This window comes from Hyaena hyaena, unplaced genomic scaffold (genome assembly GCF_003009895.1).
Source record: "Hyaena hyaena isolate Hyena2069 unplaced genomic scaffold, ASM300989v1 scaffold_313, whole genome shotgun sequence".
Lineage (NCBI taxonomy): Eukaryota > Metazoa > Chordata > Mammalia > Carnivora > Hyaenidae > Hyaena > Hyaena hyaena.
In genome coordinates, this window is record NW_024080945.1 from 921549 (window position 1) to 939061 (window position 17513).

Here is a 17513-nt window from a genome sequence, read left to right on the forward strand (position 1 = left end):
GCGCCTCCCCGGCCCGGCCTCCCCAGGACCCCCGGCCCCGCCGCGCCTCCGGGGCCCGGCCTCCCCAGCGCCCCCGCGCGCCTCCCCGGGTCCAGCCTCCCCAGAGCCCCAGGCACCTCCCCGGCCCGGCCTCCCCAGCGCCCCGGGCCCCGCCGCGCGCCTCCCCGGCCCGGCCTCCCCAGGACCCCGGGCCCCGCCGCGCCTCCCCGGCCCGGCCTCCCCAGCGCCCCGGGCGCCGGCGGGGCGGGGCGGGGCGGGGCGCGGAAGATGGCGGCGCGGCCGGGCCCCGGGCGGGCGCGAGGGGCGGCGGCGCGGCGCGCTCGGCTGGGCCGGCGCGGCTAGAGCGGCGCCTGGGCCCGGCCGCGCGGCCTCCTCCCGCCCGCGCCGCCGCCGCGCGCCCCGCCCCGCGCGCCCGCCCGCCCCTCCCCGGGCCCGGCCGTGCCCCGCGTCGCGCTCCCCCGGGATGGCCCGCGCGCCTCGGCGCTGCCTCGCGGAGCACACGGCGGAGCGGCGGCGGCCGCGCTCGGGGGGCGCGCGGCTGCGGCGGCGGCGGCGCGGCGCGTGAGGGGCCGCCTGGGGCCCGGCGGGCGCCGCCAACATGTCGGATACCAAGGTAAAAGTTGCCGTCCGGGTCCGGCCCATGAACCGGCGAGGTGAGGAGCTTTCCGCTCGTTTTCTCTCTGGGGTCGGGCCGAGGGCGGGGGCAACTTTGCAAAGTACGGGCCGCGGGGCCGGCGGGCGGCGAGGGCGCGGCGGGGCCGGGGCGCGGGCGGCGCCGCACCGGCCGCGGAGCCCCCCGGGCGCGCGGCTCCGGGCTCCCGGCTCCCGGCCCGGCCGCCCCCCCGGGAGAGCCGCGCGCCCCGGGGCTGCAGGCGCGGACGCTCGGCTCGGCAGCAGCCCCTTCCCCTCTTGCTTTCAGAACTGGAACTGAACACCAAGTGCGTGGTGGAGATGGAAGGCAACCAAACGGTCCTGCACCCTCCTCCTTCTAACACCAAACAGGGAGAAAGGTAACGCGGGCGCCCAGCGGGCGGGCAGGGGGTCCCACCCCGCAGCCTCCTACAAGTGGGAGCCCGGAAAATGGGAGTGCTCGTCCCTATTGTTAGGGGCCCGGCTTCAAGTTTGTCGCACGCTCGCGTCTGAAGCGGTTGCAAGTCCAAGTTCCTCTCCTCCCGCGGCCCCCCCCCCGCCCCCTCCCATCTAGAGCGGCATCAGGCAGGGCACCCCGGGCCGCCAGCACCAGTCCGCTGCGTCCCGGCTTCGCGGCACCTGGAGAGAGGCGCTGGAGGGAACCCTACGGACGGCCAGTCCCACATTTTACAGATAAGAAAACTGAGGCCTGAGGGAGCGAGCGACCATCCCAAGGCCTCGTTTTCGTGAAACGCAGTGCCCCTCGGTTTTTTTCCCCTACCACTTCACAGTGTGCTTTATTTGGCAGAATTGCTTAGGGAGTTTGTGTGTAAAATGGGGGGTGGGGGGAACCCCCATAATAAAGCTGAACAGTATTGTATGATGCAGGCTCAGGCGTGGACCATTTAAAATCTATTATTTTGTTGGTGCTGGGTCGAGATAATGCCTAAATGTAATGCGCGAATTTTGATTTTCAAGGAAACAAAAGTAGTGCCCTGAGCTGCAGAGACTCTGGGGGGATGTTTAAAAAGGGGCTGCATTTACTAGATGGCAACATATTTGCATTTGAAAAGTGGTAACTCTTGGATCCTTATTAATTCTGCTCTATTCCACGCAGCAGTATGGGAAAATGCCTTAAAATAATTTGAATATTTGGCATTTTTCTGGTAAGCCCCTGAGAAGAAAACGGTTGGAATTCATTCTTAAAGCACTGCAGTAGCTTGTAAAAATAGAAAAGATGAAAACTGTAGGTTTGACAGAATTAATTCCTCTGGGACATGAGTATAAGTGTGTTTCTAAAAGTCACCTGTTGATCAATGGGTTACAGTTTAGTGATCGGTGCTCTTGGGAGGTTTCCCACTGAATAAAGGCTGAAGTAAGGTTTTTTATTTTATAGCTAAAGGAAGCAACTCTTAACCATAGGGAGGGCTCTCCTGTTAGCTACTGTTTAATGAAATATACAATCATGTGGTGTTCAGGCACAATTTTCCTAATTTGGGAGAAGAAGGTGTCAGGGGGTAAGATTGGGAGTTCTTTGCTTTTTGTGCTGAGGCTAGAAATTTCTATTCAGTTTTCCGACTCCCTATAGCAGTTTCTTATGGTGATAGTAAATGGCTAAGTATACTTAAAATGTTTGTTAAATGCTTTTCCGTAATGGATGTATCCTTGGATAATATTTTTGGATACATTGTAAATATTTATATTATTTTAGATACATTGGTAGTAGTGTAGTTGTGTATTTCATGGTTCTAGGGAGCCAACTGAGTAAGTTTAAATATTTGCAGATTAAACTAGGTGCCCATAGCATCAACATTTTTTTCTAAAACTGGGTATTTTTATATTGCTTCCCCCCCAAATTCTGCTGGGTTGGATTCTTCAAAGCAGCCGGGGAAACAGGTAGAACATTGATATTAGCTCCTGTTATGTAGCTGTAGCTTCTGTTTCCCTTGCTATTTGGCACCTGCTCCTTGTCACTCTTAACCATAGGGAGTGCTACTGTTAGCTACTGTTTAATGAAACGAAGCTTTGTGATTCCTGGAGAGGAACACTGAATTCTGTGGAACTTGGATAGAAATGATAACTGTAGACAGTCGGATAGAAATGCTCTATAACTAGCTGATCATTGTTAGGGCCACCACTGCAGGTACTAATCAGCATCTTTTAAGTAAAAGTTTCTAGGATGACTTGGGGATTTAGCCATCTGCTTCCTTATTGGAATAGCCCCTTCTCTGAAGCCGTAAGGATAGCATTGAAACATAGGAGTTCTCTTGTTTTGTCCCCCTGACAGATAGGATTCTTTGGTGGATGGACCCTTCCCCAGGATTCTGCCTGGGGGCTGGCCACTCAGTTCACAGAAAACTTGCGTGGAGTCAACTCGACAGAGCTGCTTGTAGGTTAGGACTATTGTCTTTTCAAGGATGGAGACGCCGCCGAATGCATTTTGATTTTCATTATGCGGCTTGGTTTCATATTTCTCCGCCAGGTTTTCCCTTAAAGCAGCAGTGCATTTAAAAATGGAAATGATTCCTCCCTTGGGCTCTGGGTTGATTAATTACAGCAATGCTTCATGTTCTGTTTGCAGCTCATTTCTATCGTTTGTTTTGGGTTAGAGCTCAGGGCAAGGTGGCAATATTATTTTTCTTAGCTAGAAGTTCAAGTCTTCAAATAATGTTGGCAGACCTGTGTCAAAGTGAGAATTATTACTTTCCTGAAAATTGCAAGAAGTTACAATGTATTAGCCATGAGTAGAAAATTTAAGTTAGTGGGTGAAAGTTTTCAGTCTTACAAGTAAAGACAAGCAAGGGTGCTTTGATTTCCAGGGAAAGAAACAGATAGGCTTAGCTTTCACAATTTTCCTCCTTTATGGAATCAAAGCCAAAACTACATGTTAAGGACGAAAGGCTTCTGAGGTTAAAGAGATTTGTTTTGAAATTGTAACCTTTCTCAGCACAGGGGATCCAAAGGTTACTATGGGCCCACAATATTTTTGATATGTCCCATATCATTTGGAAATTACCTGTTTCCTCTTCTGTCTCCTCCTCGAGGTTGCAGGTTCCTCGAAGGCAGGTACCTTATCTTACTTCCCTCTGTGGCCCATACCTGCAAATAGCGCCTGGCACAGAGCAGGCACTCAGCAAATGTCTGCCCTGAGTTAGGTTCTCCAGTGTGATGCTGGTACTGAGGAGGGACTGTGGAAGTGACCCAGGGTCCTGGCAACCTGCAAGGATGGGTAGCATTTGTGTTGGTCTTGCAGTAGCTAAGAGTGTAGGTTCACATCTTCAAAATGAGGACAAAGTCCTTTGTCAAAGGAAGCCTGAAAACACACCTGCCGCAGATTACTTCTGGCTGACTGTGCATCTGTGCGTGCAGCACATGGACTAGGGCGCAGAGGAAGGCAGTTCAGGGGGGGAAAGAATGGGAGCCTCTATTTTGCCAAAAGGGGCAATAGTTTAAAAATTGGAGCATCAACAGATATATAGTACAAAGTCTTCCTTTCACGCTGCTGAGATTCCGCCATCCCCTCATCTCTACAAAACAATGTATATTTTCAGATGCACACAACAAATCTACTTTTTATGTGTATTTAAACAAATATCTTTTAATACACATATGTTAATACTCATTCATTCTTTTTTTGCATCCAGTTTGGATGGAGTGGTGGTAAAAGTATAGATGGGTGACTTATGAATCTGATCTTTGTAACTTTTAGGAGATAAAGCTTTATCATGAAGAGTATAATGGAACTTGTTTCTGTAGAATTTTTTATTCTTATTTTATATAAGTGAATTGTTGGGTAAACATTCAGAGCAATGCGCATGTATAACCTAGCTGGGCTGAAAGAAAAATGGGCTAAATTTAGGTTGTTACTAAAAGAGCATCAAAGTTTTAGATTCTTGCCCAGTTTTTCCATACTGCAGGATGTGTGGTGCAGCTCATAAAGGGTATGCTTGGTCTGTGGAAGAAAGCTATGTCTTGGTCAACTGTGTATATATTTTCTGGTTTATGTATTATATGTTGTAGTCTTTTTTTTTTTCCCCCTAAGCTGGCTTTCTCTACTATCCCAAAAGCTTCTAGGATGGCTCCTGCTCAAGTATCTTTGTAGATCAGAAATTTAGAAATCAGTGAAAGTCATATGAAATTTGAAAAATAGATCACCTAAGAATCAGTAAAATCCCACATTAGAAAATTATTTAGGCGACTGAATTCCGTTCTGTTTTCTGTGTTGTTATATTTCTCCTTAGCTCAAACATTATAGTCGGTTGTGAGAAGGCAGAGCATTTAGATTTCATTAATTTAAGAGTGATCATTCTTCATGCACGACATTTGTGGTATTTTAAAGAGCTTTATAATGGAATATTTTCATTATCTGTCAGTGCTTTCCATGTCTTTGTCTTAAAATAAAGGTAGATTGGAATTTCTTACTTCTAAGAAATAAGACTAAATGTAATTATAATGCAATATGGATTAAAGTAGTGTTTTTAAAATTCTTTTCTTCACAGTCCACAGTGAAACATACATTTAACATCATGGACTGTGTGTGTGCATGCACATGTATGAAGGTTCACAAAAAATTTACTGTGTGCAGGGTATCTGTTATTTTCTATCCCTCTCTGTTCTAATTCATTTTAGAAATGATGGTGGACTTGGTGAATAGATTTCATAACCCACAAATGGGTTACAAATTTATACTTTGAAAAACACAAGTTTAGTGGTTAAGAGACTTGGTTCTGAATACATGTATGTATACATGTATTTTATATATATATATATATATATAAAATCAGTGCACTTTATTTAAATAATCTCTACACCCAACATGGGGCTCAAACTCAACCCTGAGATCAAAATTTACATGCTCTTCTGACTGAGACAGCTGGGTGCCCCTAGTATACATAATTTAAAGTGTAAAGTAGTTCTATAATTTATATGGGCTATGATAAAAAAGAAGGAATCCTCTTCTTCATATCTTTCCCCAGAGGCAACTACGTAATAGCAATTTTAGCTCATGTTTTTGGAATTTCCCTCCATATTTCTGAGTAACATGCTGTGCTAGTTTTTTACATGTGCTGTGTTTTCTTTTTCCCTATCTACACTTCACCCCCAAATTCTTCCCATCTCCATTTTCCCAGTATAGTTATATGGTAATTTTGATTATATCAATATTTAGCATTTACATTATTTATATGATCATATAATATAGCCAGCTGTTTACAGTTGAGCCATGTGCTCTTCTGTGGTTTCTTTTCCTGTCATACAAAATTTTTTGTTTTCCCTGGAGTTAACAATTGCTTTTATTTTTTCCTTTTTCTTTAATTTGCTTCTTTTTCTATGTACTTATCTTTAATTCAACATTTAAATGATCTGCCCCTTGCCTAAATCTCCTTTCAGGACATTCAAACACATTACATACTCTCTTGATTTCATCTTCCTAGAGACATTTTCCTCAAGCCTTCCAACATGCTCCTTTATGAACAGGTAGTCATCCGTGCCTGACTTAGCTATCATCTGGGGTTGCCTGTCAGATCATCCTGAGGATTCCCTTTATCTCTTTTCTGTGTGGAATCTCGTTTTTCTGTTTCCTTTTCCTTTCTTGGTTTACTGCCTTAATTTTGTAGAGCATATTTTTAAAAAAAAAATTTTTTTAATGTTTATTTTTGAGAGAGAGACAGAGCAAGAACAAGTGAGAGACAGCGAGAGAGGGAGACACAGAATCCAAACCAGGCTCCGGGCTCTGAGCTGTCAGCACAGAGTCTGATGTGGGGCTTGAACTCAAGAACCAAGAGATCATGACCTGAGCCAAAGTTGGCACGTAAGTGACTGACCCATCCAGGAGCCCCAGCATATTCTTTAGTAGCTTCCTTAGAAAGGGTGTTTGGAAGGTAGAGATTTTTTGAAACCATGAAAATATCTAATCTACCCATGCATCTCATTGATAGTTTAGGTGGGTATCAGATTCCATTTTAGGGGCATCTGGAGCCTGCTTCAGATTCTGTGTCTCCCTTTCTCTTTCTGTCCCTCTGCTGCTCTCACTCTGTCTCTCTCTCAAAAATAAACATTTAAAACATTAAAAACAAATTCAATTTTAAAGATGTTGGTGGCTCTATTGTCTTTTATCTTTCCATATTTCTTTTGAAAAGTCCAAAGCTATTTAGGTTTCTAATCCTTTAGATTTTACATAGATTTTCACTCTCTAGAATCTTGTAGAATATTCTTTTCTTCCCTGTTTTTGAGAAATCACAATAGGCCTTTTTGACCTGGGAACTTGTTCCTTCTTGTCCTACCTTCTAAGAGATTTCCTCCACTTTACTTTGAACTCTTATGTTTAATTTTTCTTTTATGCTATCATATTTTTAATTTCCAAGAGCTCATTTTTTGGCCTCTGCTTTTTTTTTTTTTGGTAGCATCCTGTTTTTGTTTCTTGGTATATTCTCTTCCTTTCAGAGGACATTAATGATAGTTTTCTATATATATAGTCTACTTTTTTTCGTTTAAGTGTGTTGTTTTGTTTGTTGATCTCCGTCTTCTTTGCTAAGGACCTTTGCTCAGATGGAGCTGAATGCAGCTAGACTCTGGTTTCTCCAGGGCAAGGACTATATATGATTCATCTTTATATTCTCAGTGCCTAGATTCAAGAATGCCCAGCATACCAACACACAGGATTTTGTAAGTTCTCTTCACTGCTTCAAAAAAAAAAAAAAAAAAAAAAAAAAAGGATTGTTAAAACTTTCTGTCCAAACCCTGTTCTGTTTAACTTCCAATAACGGAAATAAAAATAATGATTTCCTTTTTCTTAACAACATATGTAAACCCTGTAATTGAAGGTAGTAGTTGCCTTAGAAGATGCTTAATTACCAGCATTCATGAAAATAATTAGTTGTAGCCAGTACAAAAAGCTGTAAAAAGTAGAAAAATCTTGTTTTGCATCACTATTGCAAAAATTTTAGTTGAGAGATTCTTTTTTTTGGAGTCAGTTTTCATTTAAAAATATGTATGCTTATAGGGCTGAGAAAATTTTTCTAAATGATACCAAACTGGCCAGTTTATCAGCCCACCAGTTACCTTGGCTTCTTCTGATTAAAGCTAGTTAAAGATAAGTGGATAACTTGGATTGTTTCCAATTTTTAACCAAATTACATATGCTTCTCACTCATAATTTTAAGAAATTTACAGGAACAGGTTTCCTGAAAACATCAAGGTTTCTCAGAGTTATTCAACTACAGTTACCCTTTCTCCGATCTTCCCTGGAGCTAGAGTAGAGAAGGTGTTTATGCATTGAGAATTTAAAGGAGTTCGGAGAACATTACCAGCATAGGAAACAAAATGGCAGAGAAACCAACACAGAAACACCCAGAAAGATTACACTGTACCCGGCAACGTAAGAAATTCAGTTTACTAACGACAGGACTGTCAATAGAGGAAGTAATGCTAAAATTTATACAAAAACATGTATTAAAACAATCGAGAGTTGATTTTTGTGGGGTTCAGGAGCTATCCTTTCAAAGAAGGTCCCTCTACAAAACATTTCTGGGACTTTATGTAAATGTAAGAAGAAAATGTGAGAAAATCCTCCTTGGAAATTAGTTTATTTGACATTTTATCACCCAACAAATATGTGGAAACTAAAAGAAAAAATGTCAGGCTTTCACATCTCTAAAATTTTATTTGTAAAAATGCATAATCCCTATACTTGAATGTAGAATCTAAGGTTAAAAGGAAGAGTAGAAAGAAGAAATTCTTATAGAGTCTGTGATAGGATAAGCTGTCTAAGTCTAATCATTTGCTTGAGTCCTGTTTTGATTGCATGTTTCTGTGAGATGAACAATTCAGTGATACACTGATAAAGTAGTAGAACTATTTTACCAAATTGTTCTTACGATGGACTTTTCTCATCAAAGCACAATTATATCGTTTTTAAAAAGTTGCTTTCTTAGATACTCTAAAATGTTTTTTCATAATTAATTTTGTAAGAATTATAACAGAGGGGTGCCTGAATAGCTCAGTCGGTTGAGCGTCCGACTTCGGCTCAGGTCATGATCTTGCAGTTCGTGAGTTCGAACCCCACACCAGGCTCTGTGCTGACAACTCTGAGCCTGGATGGAGCCTGCTTTGGGTTCTGTGTTTCCCTCTCTGTCTGCCTCTCAGTTGCTCCCACTCTGTCTCTCTCTCTCTCTCTCAAAAATAAACAAACATTAAAAAAAATTAGAAAAGAATTATGACAGAAAGAAAAAGGGATGGGATTCATTGTCTGGCCAAGACTGACCGGTTATTCTTATTTTTCTTCTACCTTCATTTTGTCCTTGTCCATGTAAAACACAGATTTGCAGTTATAGCTTTGTGTTTTGCTTTTCCCTCATTTATATTTTTGTGGTGCAATGTAAGCTTCACAATTATAATTTTAATAATTGAATAGTCTGTTGAGTTTCATATAATTTTTAATCATTTAAATAATTTTGGGCCTGAAGATTGTTTCTCTTAATGATTATAAATTACCGAGAGCACCTTTATGAGGCTTTTTAGAATTCTTTGCTAACTGAAAGGCATTTCTTCAGGTTTGCTAAGTTAAAAATACACCTTTGGAATTGTATGACTACGTGAACTATTCTCTTACATTTAATGGAATTAAAAGCTGATGATTTTCAGATTTAAGGATGAGGTAGCCCATGGGAACATGATTTTGTAGGGGCAGTAGCAGAACCAGCCATTCTCACCCTTGAGTGTGTGTGAGAGTCATTTGGAGAGCCCCCACCCCAAAAAGTTCTGATTCAGTCGGTCTGGGATGTGGCTTAAGAATTTGCATTTCTAACAAATTTCTAGGTGATGTCGATCTGTTAGCTCAAGACTAAGCTTTGAGAACTGGTCTAGATTAGCACTGTTCAATAGAATTTTCTGTGATGGTGGAAGTGTTTTATATATCTGCATCCAGTAAGGTAATCATTAGCTGTATATGGTTACTGAGCTCTGGACATGTGTCTAGTGCAACCAGAGAACAAGTATTTTAAATTTTACTTAATTTTCATTAATTTAAATTTAACTGGCTACATGTGACAGGTGGCTACTGTATTGGACGGCCCGGGTCTAGACATGATTGCACATTAGAATCACCTGAAGTGCTTCATTTATTTTTAAAAAATTGTTTTTAATGTTTACTTACTTTTGAGAGACAGAGAGAGACAGAGCGTGAGTGAGATAGGGACAGAGAGACAGGGAGACACAGAATCTGACGAGGCTCCAGGCTCTGAGCTGTCAGTACAGAGCCCAACACAGGGCTTGAACTCAAGAACTATGAGATCATGACCTGAGCTGAAACCAAGAGTCGGACACTTAGCCAAATGAGCCACCCCGGTGCCCCTGAAGTGATTTAAAAATAGATGCCTGGGTCCTAACCCCAGAGCTTCTGGCTGAATTGGGCTGTAGTACACTGTAGGCATTGTTGTTTTTAAAAAAAATTTTATAGTTTATTTTTGAGACATAGAGAGAGAGACAGAGCACGAGTTGGGGAGGGGCAGAGAGAGAGGGAGACACAGAATCTGAAACAGGCTCCAGGCTCTGAGCTGTCAGCACAGAACCCAATGTGGGGCTCGAACCCACAAACTGTGAGATCATGACCTGAACCATAGTTGGACGCTTAACTGACTGAGCCACCCAGGCGCCCTGACATTGTGATTTTTAAATGCTTTTCAGATGTCCCAGTTAGAGTTGTTTAACAAGTTGCCTCAAAAGTTAGTGGTCTAAAACAACCATATTCTTATGCCCGTGGATTCTGTGGGTCAGGAATTCAGATAGAGCAAAGTAGGTATGACTTGTCTGTTCCACAAAGTCTAGGGCCTCATCCTTGAAGACTAGTCGGAGGGTGTAGACTCAGAAGGCTTGACTGGGCTAAATGTCCAGGGTGGTTAAGTAGCATGGTTGCTAGTTGGTTTTCGTGTGGCCAAGGTTGAAAATCACTGGTCCAGTTCAATAAACCAGGTTTTAAAGGTCAGTGTCACACCTTGTCCTTGGGTTTATTTTACCATTTTGATTGTGATCATGTACTCATAACTGTTAACTTTCTGAAAATTAATGTAGGAAAGCCTCATAAAACCAGCCTAAATATTGACCTTATTCCCATAATTATGGAACTCTCATAGGGCTGTGAAAGTAAAGCCTCACAAAGCTAAATAAATTCTCTCCCATTAAGAAAAGGAAAGGAAAAAAGCCTCCTACTCTCCAGCCCAGAGTGTTTCATAAAGATTTCTCTGCTTACTTGGTTTGACCTGGATTGCAGCAGTAGGGAAGGAAGTAGCTCAGTTACCTAGATGTAGAGCCCCTGCCTCTTGCCTGGCCCATCCCTGGATACCGGCTTGCTGGGAAGCGTTGATTCTACAGCTTTTCCAGCAGCCTGTGGGCCGCCGTTCCCTGCCGCGGACCCCTGTAACGACGGGGCCGTCCAGGCCTCCCCTCCTCTTCTGTCCCAGAGCCTGGGGACCCCTCATATGTGGAGGGGTCCACACAGAGGGACGACGGGAAGCTGGGATGCTGCTTGGTTCTGCCGCTTCTGTGATGTGGACCCGTGAGCTGGCCATCGATCCGTTTCCATCTGGCTTTCTGCATCTGTAAAGCGTTTTCAGCCCTAAAATTCGACCTGTACTTACTTATACCGTTGCGTCCGACAGAGTAAGTAGGTAACTTCTAGGCTTATAGGAACTGAAGTCAGTTCTGTCGTAACTTGCTTCTCAGAGTGTTAGGAAAACTGGGGAGGACAGGGTCACTGTTCTCGGCGGCCCGTTTGCCTGCAGTAGCTGATGCAAGAGGGAGGTGTCCAGTGAAATAAGACAGCCACTAGCTCTCGCTCTCTGCAGTCGTTATCAGCTGGCTGAGCAGCCTGGGTCCCTTACAGACATTCTCCGAGCCTCCTACCTCGGCCGGGACACCAGCGCCTGTCTATGCCCACAGGATTGCGAATCATCTGATTTGGACCTTTTGATGAGTTTTCTTCTAGTACAGTTGTGCTTTTTTGGGAACCAGTGATTTTTAAACTGTACCCGCAGGCATGCAGCCGTTTTATGCAATAAGCATGTATGTGTGGGGGTGGAGGGATGACATTTCCAGAGCTGTTTGCTTGAAGTGTCCTTGGCTAGCTTGTTTTGTTTCTGAGGGTTCTGTTATAGCCCTTCCAAACGGTGGCTGATGCTCCGTATTTCCCATCTTCCATTGTGGGACCAGCTCTGGTTGGAGTGTGTGTGTGTGTGTGTCTGTGTGTATACATGTACGTCCCCTCTGGTTTGTGCTCTCTTCCTCTTTCTTTTGAAAGCAGAATGGAGTTACTGATTCTGGGCGGCTCTTCAGTGTCTGCCCTGTAGGTATGATGAGCTTTGATGCTGCTAGGAGCAGTTTGAGGAAAACATCTGTTTGCCATTCCCTTGGGGAAAGAAGTTTGGAGTCTTTTTTTTTTTAAGACAGGGAACAGGAAGGAAGCCTTGGAGGAAAGGGAAGCTTTACTTTTTGCTGTTGGCTCTTTGTGTCGTCTTGAGGAGACACTCCCTGGATTGTATATCCACCACCGAGGACCACGAATATCCTGTATCTCAAGCTGAGGGCCTCAGAGGAAAACCACAAGGGGCAGACAATGGGGAAATGTACAGACGTTGTATTATGAATACCAAGTAGATTTATCCCACATTTTGGAAGGCCACAAACAGTAAACCCATATGTAGTTTGTTGAACAGATTAACAAACCTTTTATTTATTTATTTGTTTAAAGTTTCTTTGTTTTGAGAGAGAGAGAATCCCAAGCAGCCTGCATGTGTCAGTGCAGAGCCCAGTGTGGGTTTGAACTCTCTAAACTAATGAGGTCAAGACCTGAGCTGAAATCAAGAGTTAGATGCTTAACTGACTGAGCCACCCAGGTGCTCCTAACAAACCTTTTGATAGACTTAGATTCAGTGGTTTTATAAGACAAGTTTTCAGAACTGATGCTTCCTGTGCCCACTTATCTATTATCTCAGCTAAACAGAGAATGTTTAATGATTTATGGCTGAAACTGCAGTTACAATTACCCTTTTCAACAATGGGTAACAATCTCTTAGGGTGTTTTGTTTTGTTGTTCTCTGTCTTTACTTCTATTTATATAGTTAATTAAAGTTTAGAATTCACCGTACAAATTGTAACAATTACATTATTACATTGAGAAAGGTCCTTAAAATTACTTGTTTCAAGAGTAATGTTTTGAGTAAGTAGGGAGGAGTGTGGTTGGGAAAGCTTATCAAGATAATGGTGTTAAATTTGAGCAAAGCTATGCAGTTTTAAACATCTGCTTTTTTGATCTGGAGTTACAGTACAAATAGGTAGCATTAGCATGGCAACATAGCTAAGTATTTTTGAAGGCTTGAAGTATTGCTGGCTTTGATAGAATAATATTCCCCTCTTGAGGATGACAGCTTCGTAGCTTAGTCTGTGCTTTTATGATGAATTACGCAGTGGAAATTATTTTCCAAAATTGCTGGTCTGCTGTACTCCTAAGGGACTTTTTTTTTTTTTTAAGTTCTCTAGCCAGGTTATTATTTAACTAGTTTTTTCCAAGAGTGACTTCTAGTTTTCCTTGCTCATTGGTTCCCAGACTTGAGAACTAGTTTTTTTTAAAAAAAAAAAAAAAAAAAAAAAAGAAATAGGGGCACCTGGTTGGCTCAGTAGGTAAAGTATGGGACTCTCGATCTCAGGGTTGTGAGTTCAAGCCCCATGTTGGGCATAGATTAAAAAAAAAAAACAACAATGATAGAAATAAGAATTTGGATAAACAGTTTCCAGCTTCTTTTAAATGTGTCAGGTGAGCACATCAAAAGCAAAACACCAACTGTATCTTGATACTTCATTTAATAAAATAAACTGCTTAACAACAGAAGGAAGTACATAATGAGAATTTAAGCATTGGATGAATTTAGCTTTGTAAAATACCCACCACATGGTTAGTTCTCTCCTTTCCTGGGAATTGATGGAAGCATCACCCATAGACTGATGTGTAGTTGAACGTCCCTGGTGTCTGTGATATCTGGTAGTATATCACCTATTACAGTTGTGAGCATCTTTGACTCCTTTGATCCTTCAGGCTAAAGCACATACTGTCATGGGGCTCCTGGGTGGCTCAGTTGGTTAAGCATCCGACTTTGGCTCAGGTCATGATCTCTTGGTTTACCAGTTTGAGCCCTGCATCGGGTTCTGTGCTGACAGCTCGGAGCCTGGAGCCTGGCTTCAGATCCTGTGTCTCCCTCTCTCTCCGCCCCTTCCTCCCTCATGCTCACTCATGTGCTCTCACTCTGCCTCTCAAAAATAAATAAAACCATTAAAAAAATAAAGCACATACAATCAATGTTAAAGGATTTTTTTTTTTTTACTTCTAAAAACTCTACGAAGTATTTACTTGTGTATATAATTGAATATTTCCAATGGTACAGGGTACATCTTTGCTTTTGTAGTTTGACATGGAAATCAGCTGACCAATCTAGCAAAAAACCTAAATGGAGTTTAACATTTCTTAAGTATAGTAAGTTACCTTGTGTCCAAGTGGGAGCTTTTACGCTCAGTGAAGGGAAATCTTTATTTTTCTTCTGCAGAGATTCTGTGGCCATCAGTTGGGTATAAAGAACAAAGCATTGTGACAGAATGCTGTAGTGGACAAGAGCCACTGTGAACTTTGGGGGCCATCTGCTTATGTGTGAGTCAGTTACTGGCTGTGAAATGTTGGACAAGTCCCTTAAGCCTCAGTGCCTCAGTTTCCTCATTTATAAAATGGAAACAATGAAAGTGCAGACTTGGGAGCGGTCGTGGGGATAAGCATGGTGCCTGCCACATGGCACACATTAAGTGCTGATAATTTATCATTTTTATTACCGTGGAACACTTCAAGTTCATTGTTCTGGGCTTTCTTCCTAATACCGTTTCTTACTCATTCCGAGTTTAATATATGAGGTTTAAAAAGAGCAGTTAAAGTAGGAAACCTCACAGTTCTTTGAAGTATTATGAAATTTTTGATTACGTTTGATTGAAATGTGTACGTTGGAAACACTTTCTGTCTTTGCAATGACAGTGGACCTATAGCCCTGTGTTCTAGTTACTGGTGCTGGTCTTTGTTACCTTAGACGTAGTACATTCTCAGAAAGTGTGGGTTTGTATTTCTATTACTCGGATATGATTACTGGTTAGTAGGCTTTATTTAGCGTAGGGGATTCATGGATGGTTACTACTAGCTAGACATCAACTGACTTCAGAGGCTGTGACTGTCTGAACGTACTAAAATGTTGTGTTCTGTAATATTGGGTTTCTGTGCCTCTATTTTTCTTCCTCAGGCAACTGACTTTATTATTTCAGTCCTCAGGCTGATGACTCTTATTCCAGTGGGTTGTACAGGAGACATAGACTCACGGCGTCTCTATCAAACATTCAAAATAAAGAAGTGATTTTACTTATTTATTTGGTTCTCTGGCACCTGTTAAATGAATATATTTTATCCTTGGAGCTACTGATTTATTTATTTGCCATAATCTTTTTGATTTTGGCTCTTTTTCTTGCTACCACACTGAAATTTGGAAACTCTTTCAGCTGTTTCCTAGAAATATACTACAGTCGTTTTCCTTTGAGTTTCCTGATCATTTTCTTAAAATACTTAAAAAAAAAATGTATCCTTCAAACATATATGCATGTGCAGTTGTGGTCAGTTTCTTTTCATAAGGGAACGATGCATGCTGTTGTCAAGAAATCTCCATCAGGTTATCCTCTGGTGTGCAGAAATACAGAACTAAAGAGGAGCATAACAGCAAAGTTTCGATGTGCTACATACTTTGTACATTTACACGAATGGATATGAAATGTGTGCTGGCTTTTCTCTGTGTTCCCTGTGCACTTAAAACATCTGAGCCATTCATGGCTTGGGAAGTGGGGAGGGGCACGGGGGAGTGCTTCTGCCATGCTGCTCCTTGCCCTCAGAGGTCACCCCTGCAACCCCATTGTTCCACTCCTGAAAGCAAAGAATAGGATGAGGCAGGGAAAGCTGGAGGAAGGAGGAAGGGACCAGCCATGGGCCCCGAGTGCCAGCTTCCTGATGGCCTTGACACTTCAGCCTTTCCCAAAGCCACCTCTGTGATCTAGAGACCAAAATATGCCAAGTGGGGGGCACCAGGCCAGGCTACGTGTGTTTCATTCTGTAGCTGGAGTGTTTTCTTTTTTTACTTTTATTTTTTATGTGTATTTTTGAGAGAGACAGTGGAGGAGGGGCAGAGAGAGAGAGTGAGAGAGACACAGAATCCAAAGCAGGCTCCAGGCTCTGAGCTGTCAGCACAGAGCCTGACGTGGGGCTCGAACTCACGAACTGCAAGATCATGACCTGAGCTGAAGTCAGATACTTACCAGCTGAGCCACCCAGGTGCCCCTTTTATTTATTTATTTTTAAAAAGTTTATTTATTTTTGAGAGGGAGGGAGAGAGTGTGCACAGGGAAGGGGCAGAAAGAGAGGTGGAGAGAGAGAATCTGAAGGAGGCTCCTCACTGTCAGCCCAGAGCCCGACGCGGGGCTTGAACTCACGGACTGTGAGATCGTGACCTGAGCCGAGGTCGGACACTTAACCGACTGAGTCACCCAGGCGCCCCTGTAGCTGGAATGTTTTAAAATATCTGAAGTATGTATTAGCTAAGCTTCCATTTTTCGATTGAAAAGACAAAGCCTTTTACTTGATTAGTCAGCCTTGGTGATTAAACAGCCGTTAAGCAGCATGTATCAGATCCTGTCAGGAAGTATCTTTGTTGGTGTGAGACTAAGCGCAGAGGAACGTTTTTATATCGGGATCTTGAGAGAGGAGATCTAATGACTGTGTGGAGGTAAAAAGATTTCAGATCAGTTACATGCTTGCAGACCTTTGCCTGCTTCTGTTACCAGGTTTGTTTATTTGAATTAACTTGAAGGCAGTCTATGACTTAAATGTCTGGATCCTTGATAGCCCTGCCCTGGCGGTGGGTGTTAGTGACAGGGCTCTCCTCCCTAAGCCTTCTATTTGGTGAATTCTTTCTAGGGATCTTGGTGATCCTGGTGTGATTGCTGAGCAGAGATAGGTTATACCCATTTGGAAGCAGTGGATCCTTCTTCTGATCATGCCCCTGCCCTTCCTCCATCCATGTGGCCAAGACGTGTGGCCCTGAATAAAGGGAAGAATAAATGTTGCAGAGGCCAGCTTGTTCACATGTGTGTGCTGAAGACACGCAAGCCTATGTGTGTAACAGCTGGAGGAGGAGCAGCGGGTGCTGGGTGGGGAGGGGGCGCCGGTACTGAAAACTATTGTTAGAATCTGAACACGTAGAAACTTCATCAGACCAAAGCTGCCTCCTCCTGGCCTCTCCTTTATTACAGCGAGCCCCCAGGTACAATGAGCCTGTTTGAGGGTACTTTTGTTTCTCGCGGTGTTTGTAGTGCTGGCTGGAGCCGTGGGGTCCTGAGCATGAAGCCCCTCCCTGCTCGTCCCACATTAGGATGGCTCAGGCTGCCCTTGCGAGAGTGAAGTGTACAGTTGAGAGAGGCTGTTGTTTAAGAATGGATGTACGTTTCACAGCCTGCAATTTGGGGAAAAAGAATAATACATTTCTAGTTCTTTAAGAAGCTGTTTTTCAAGAAAGTTATTTAGTTGCTTGCGACTTCTCGCCTGCAGAAGGCGGCCCTTTAATAAAGACTTCTAATTTTGCAGTGCGCACAGCCACATGGCACTAGAGTCATAGTCGCGAGTGTCCCTTGAGTGAACGCCGTGAGCGGGGGCGGAAGCCCTTGGCACTGGCTGCTCCAGGCGGGGGTGGGGAGGGGTGGGGGTGGTGGGCTGCTGAGTGCAGGCCAGTCCTCACGGGCCTCACATCTCATATGCTCTGGCTGGGTTC

General features: G+C 43.4%; 1 protein-coding gene across 4 annotated transcripts in view; it reads left to right on the forward strand.

The window, feature by feature from the left end:
- Positions 1 to 411: 411 nt before the first annotated feature.
- KIF13A (kinesin family member 13A) overlaps positions 412 to 17513 on the forward strand; it is a 216955-nt gene continuing 199853 nt past the window's right edge. For all 4 annotated transcript variants that reach the window (XM_039248577.1, XM_039248579.1, XM_039248578.1 and 1 more), the window contains exons 1-2: positions 412 to 653; positions 920 to 1010. In XM_039248577.1, the coding sequence (XP_039104508.1) occupies positions 599 to 653; positions 920 to 1010 (146 nt within the window). In that variant the 5' untranslated portion in view covers positions 412 to 598. The remainder of the gene's footprint in view (positions 654 to 919; positions 1011 to 17513) is intronic.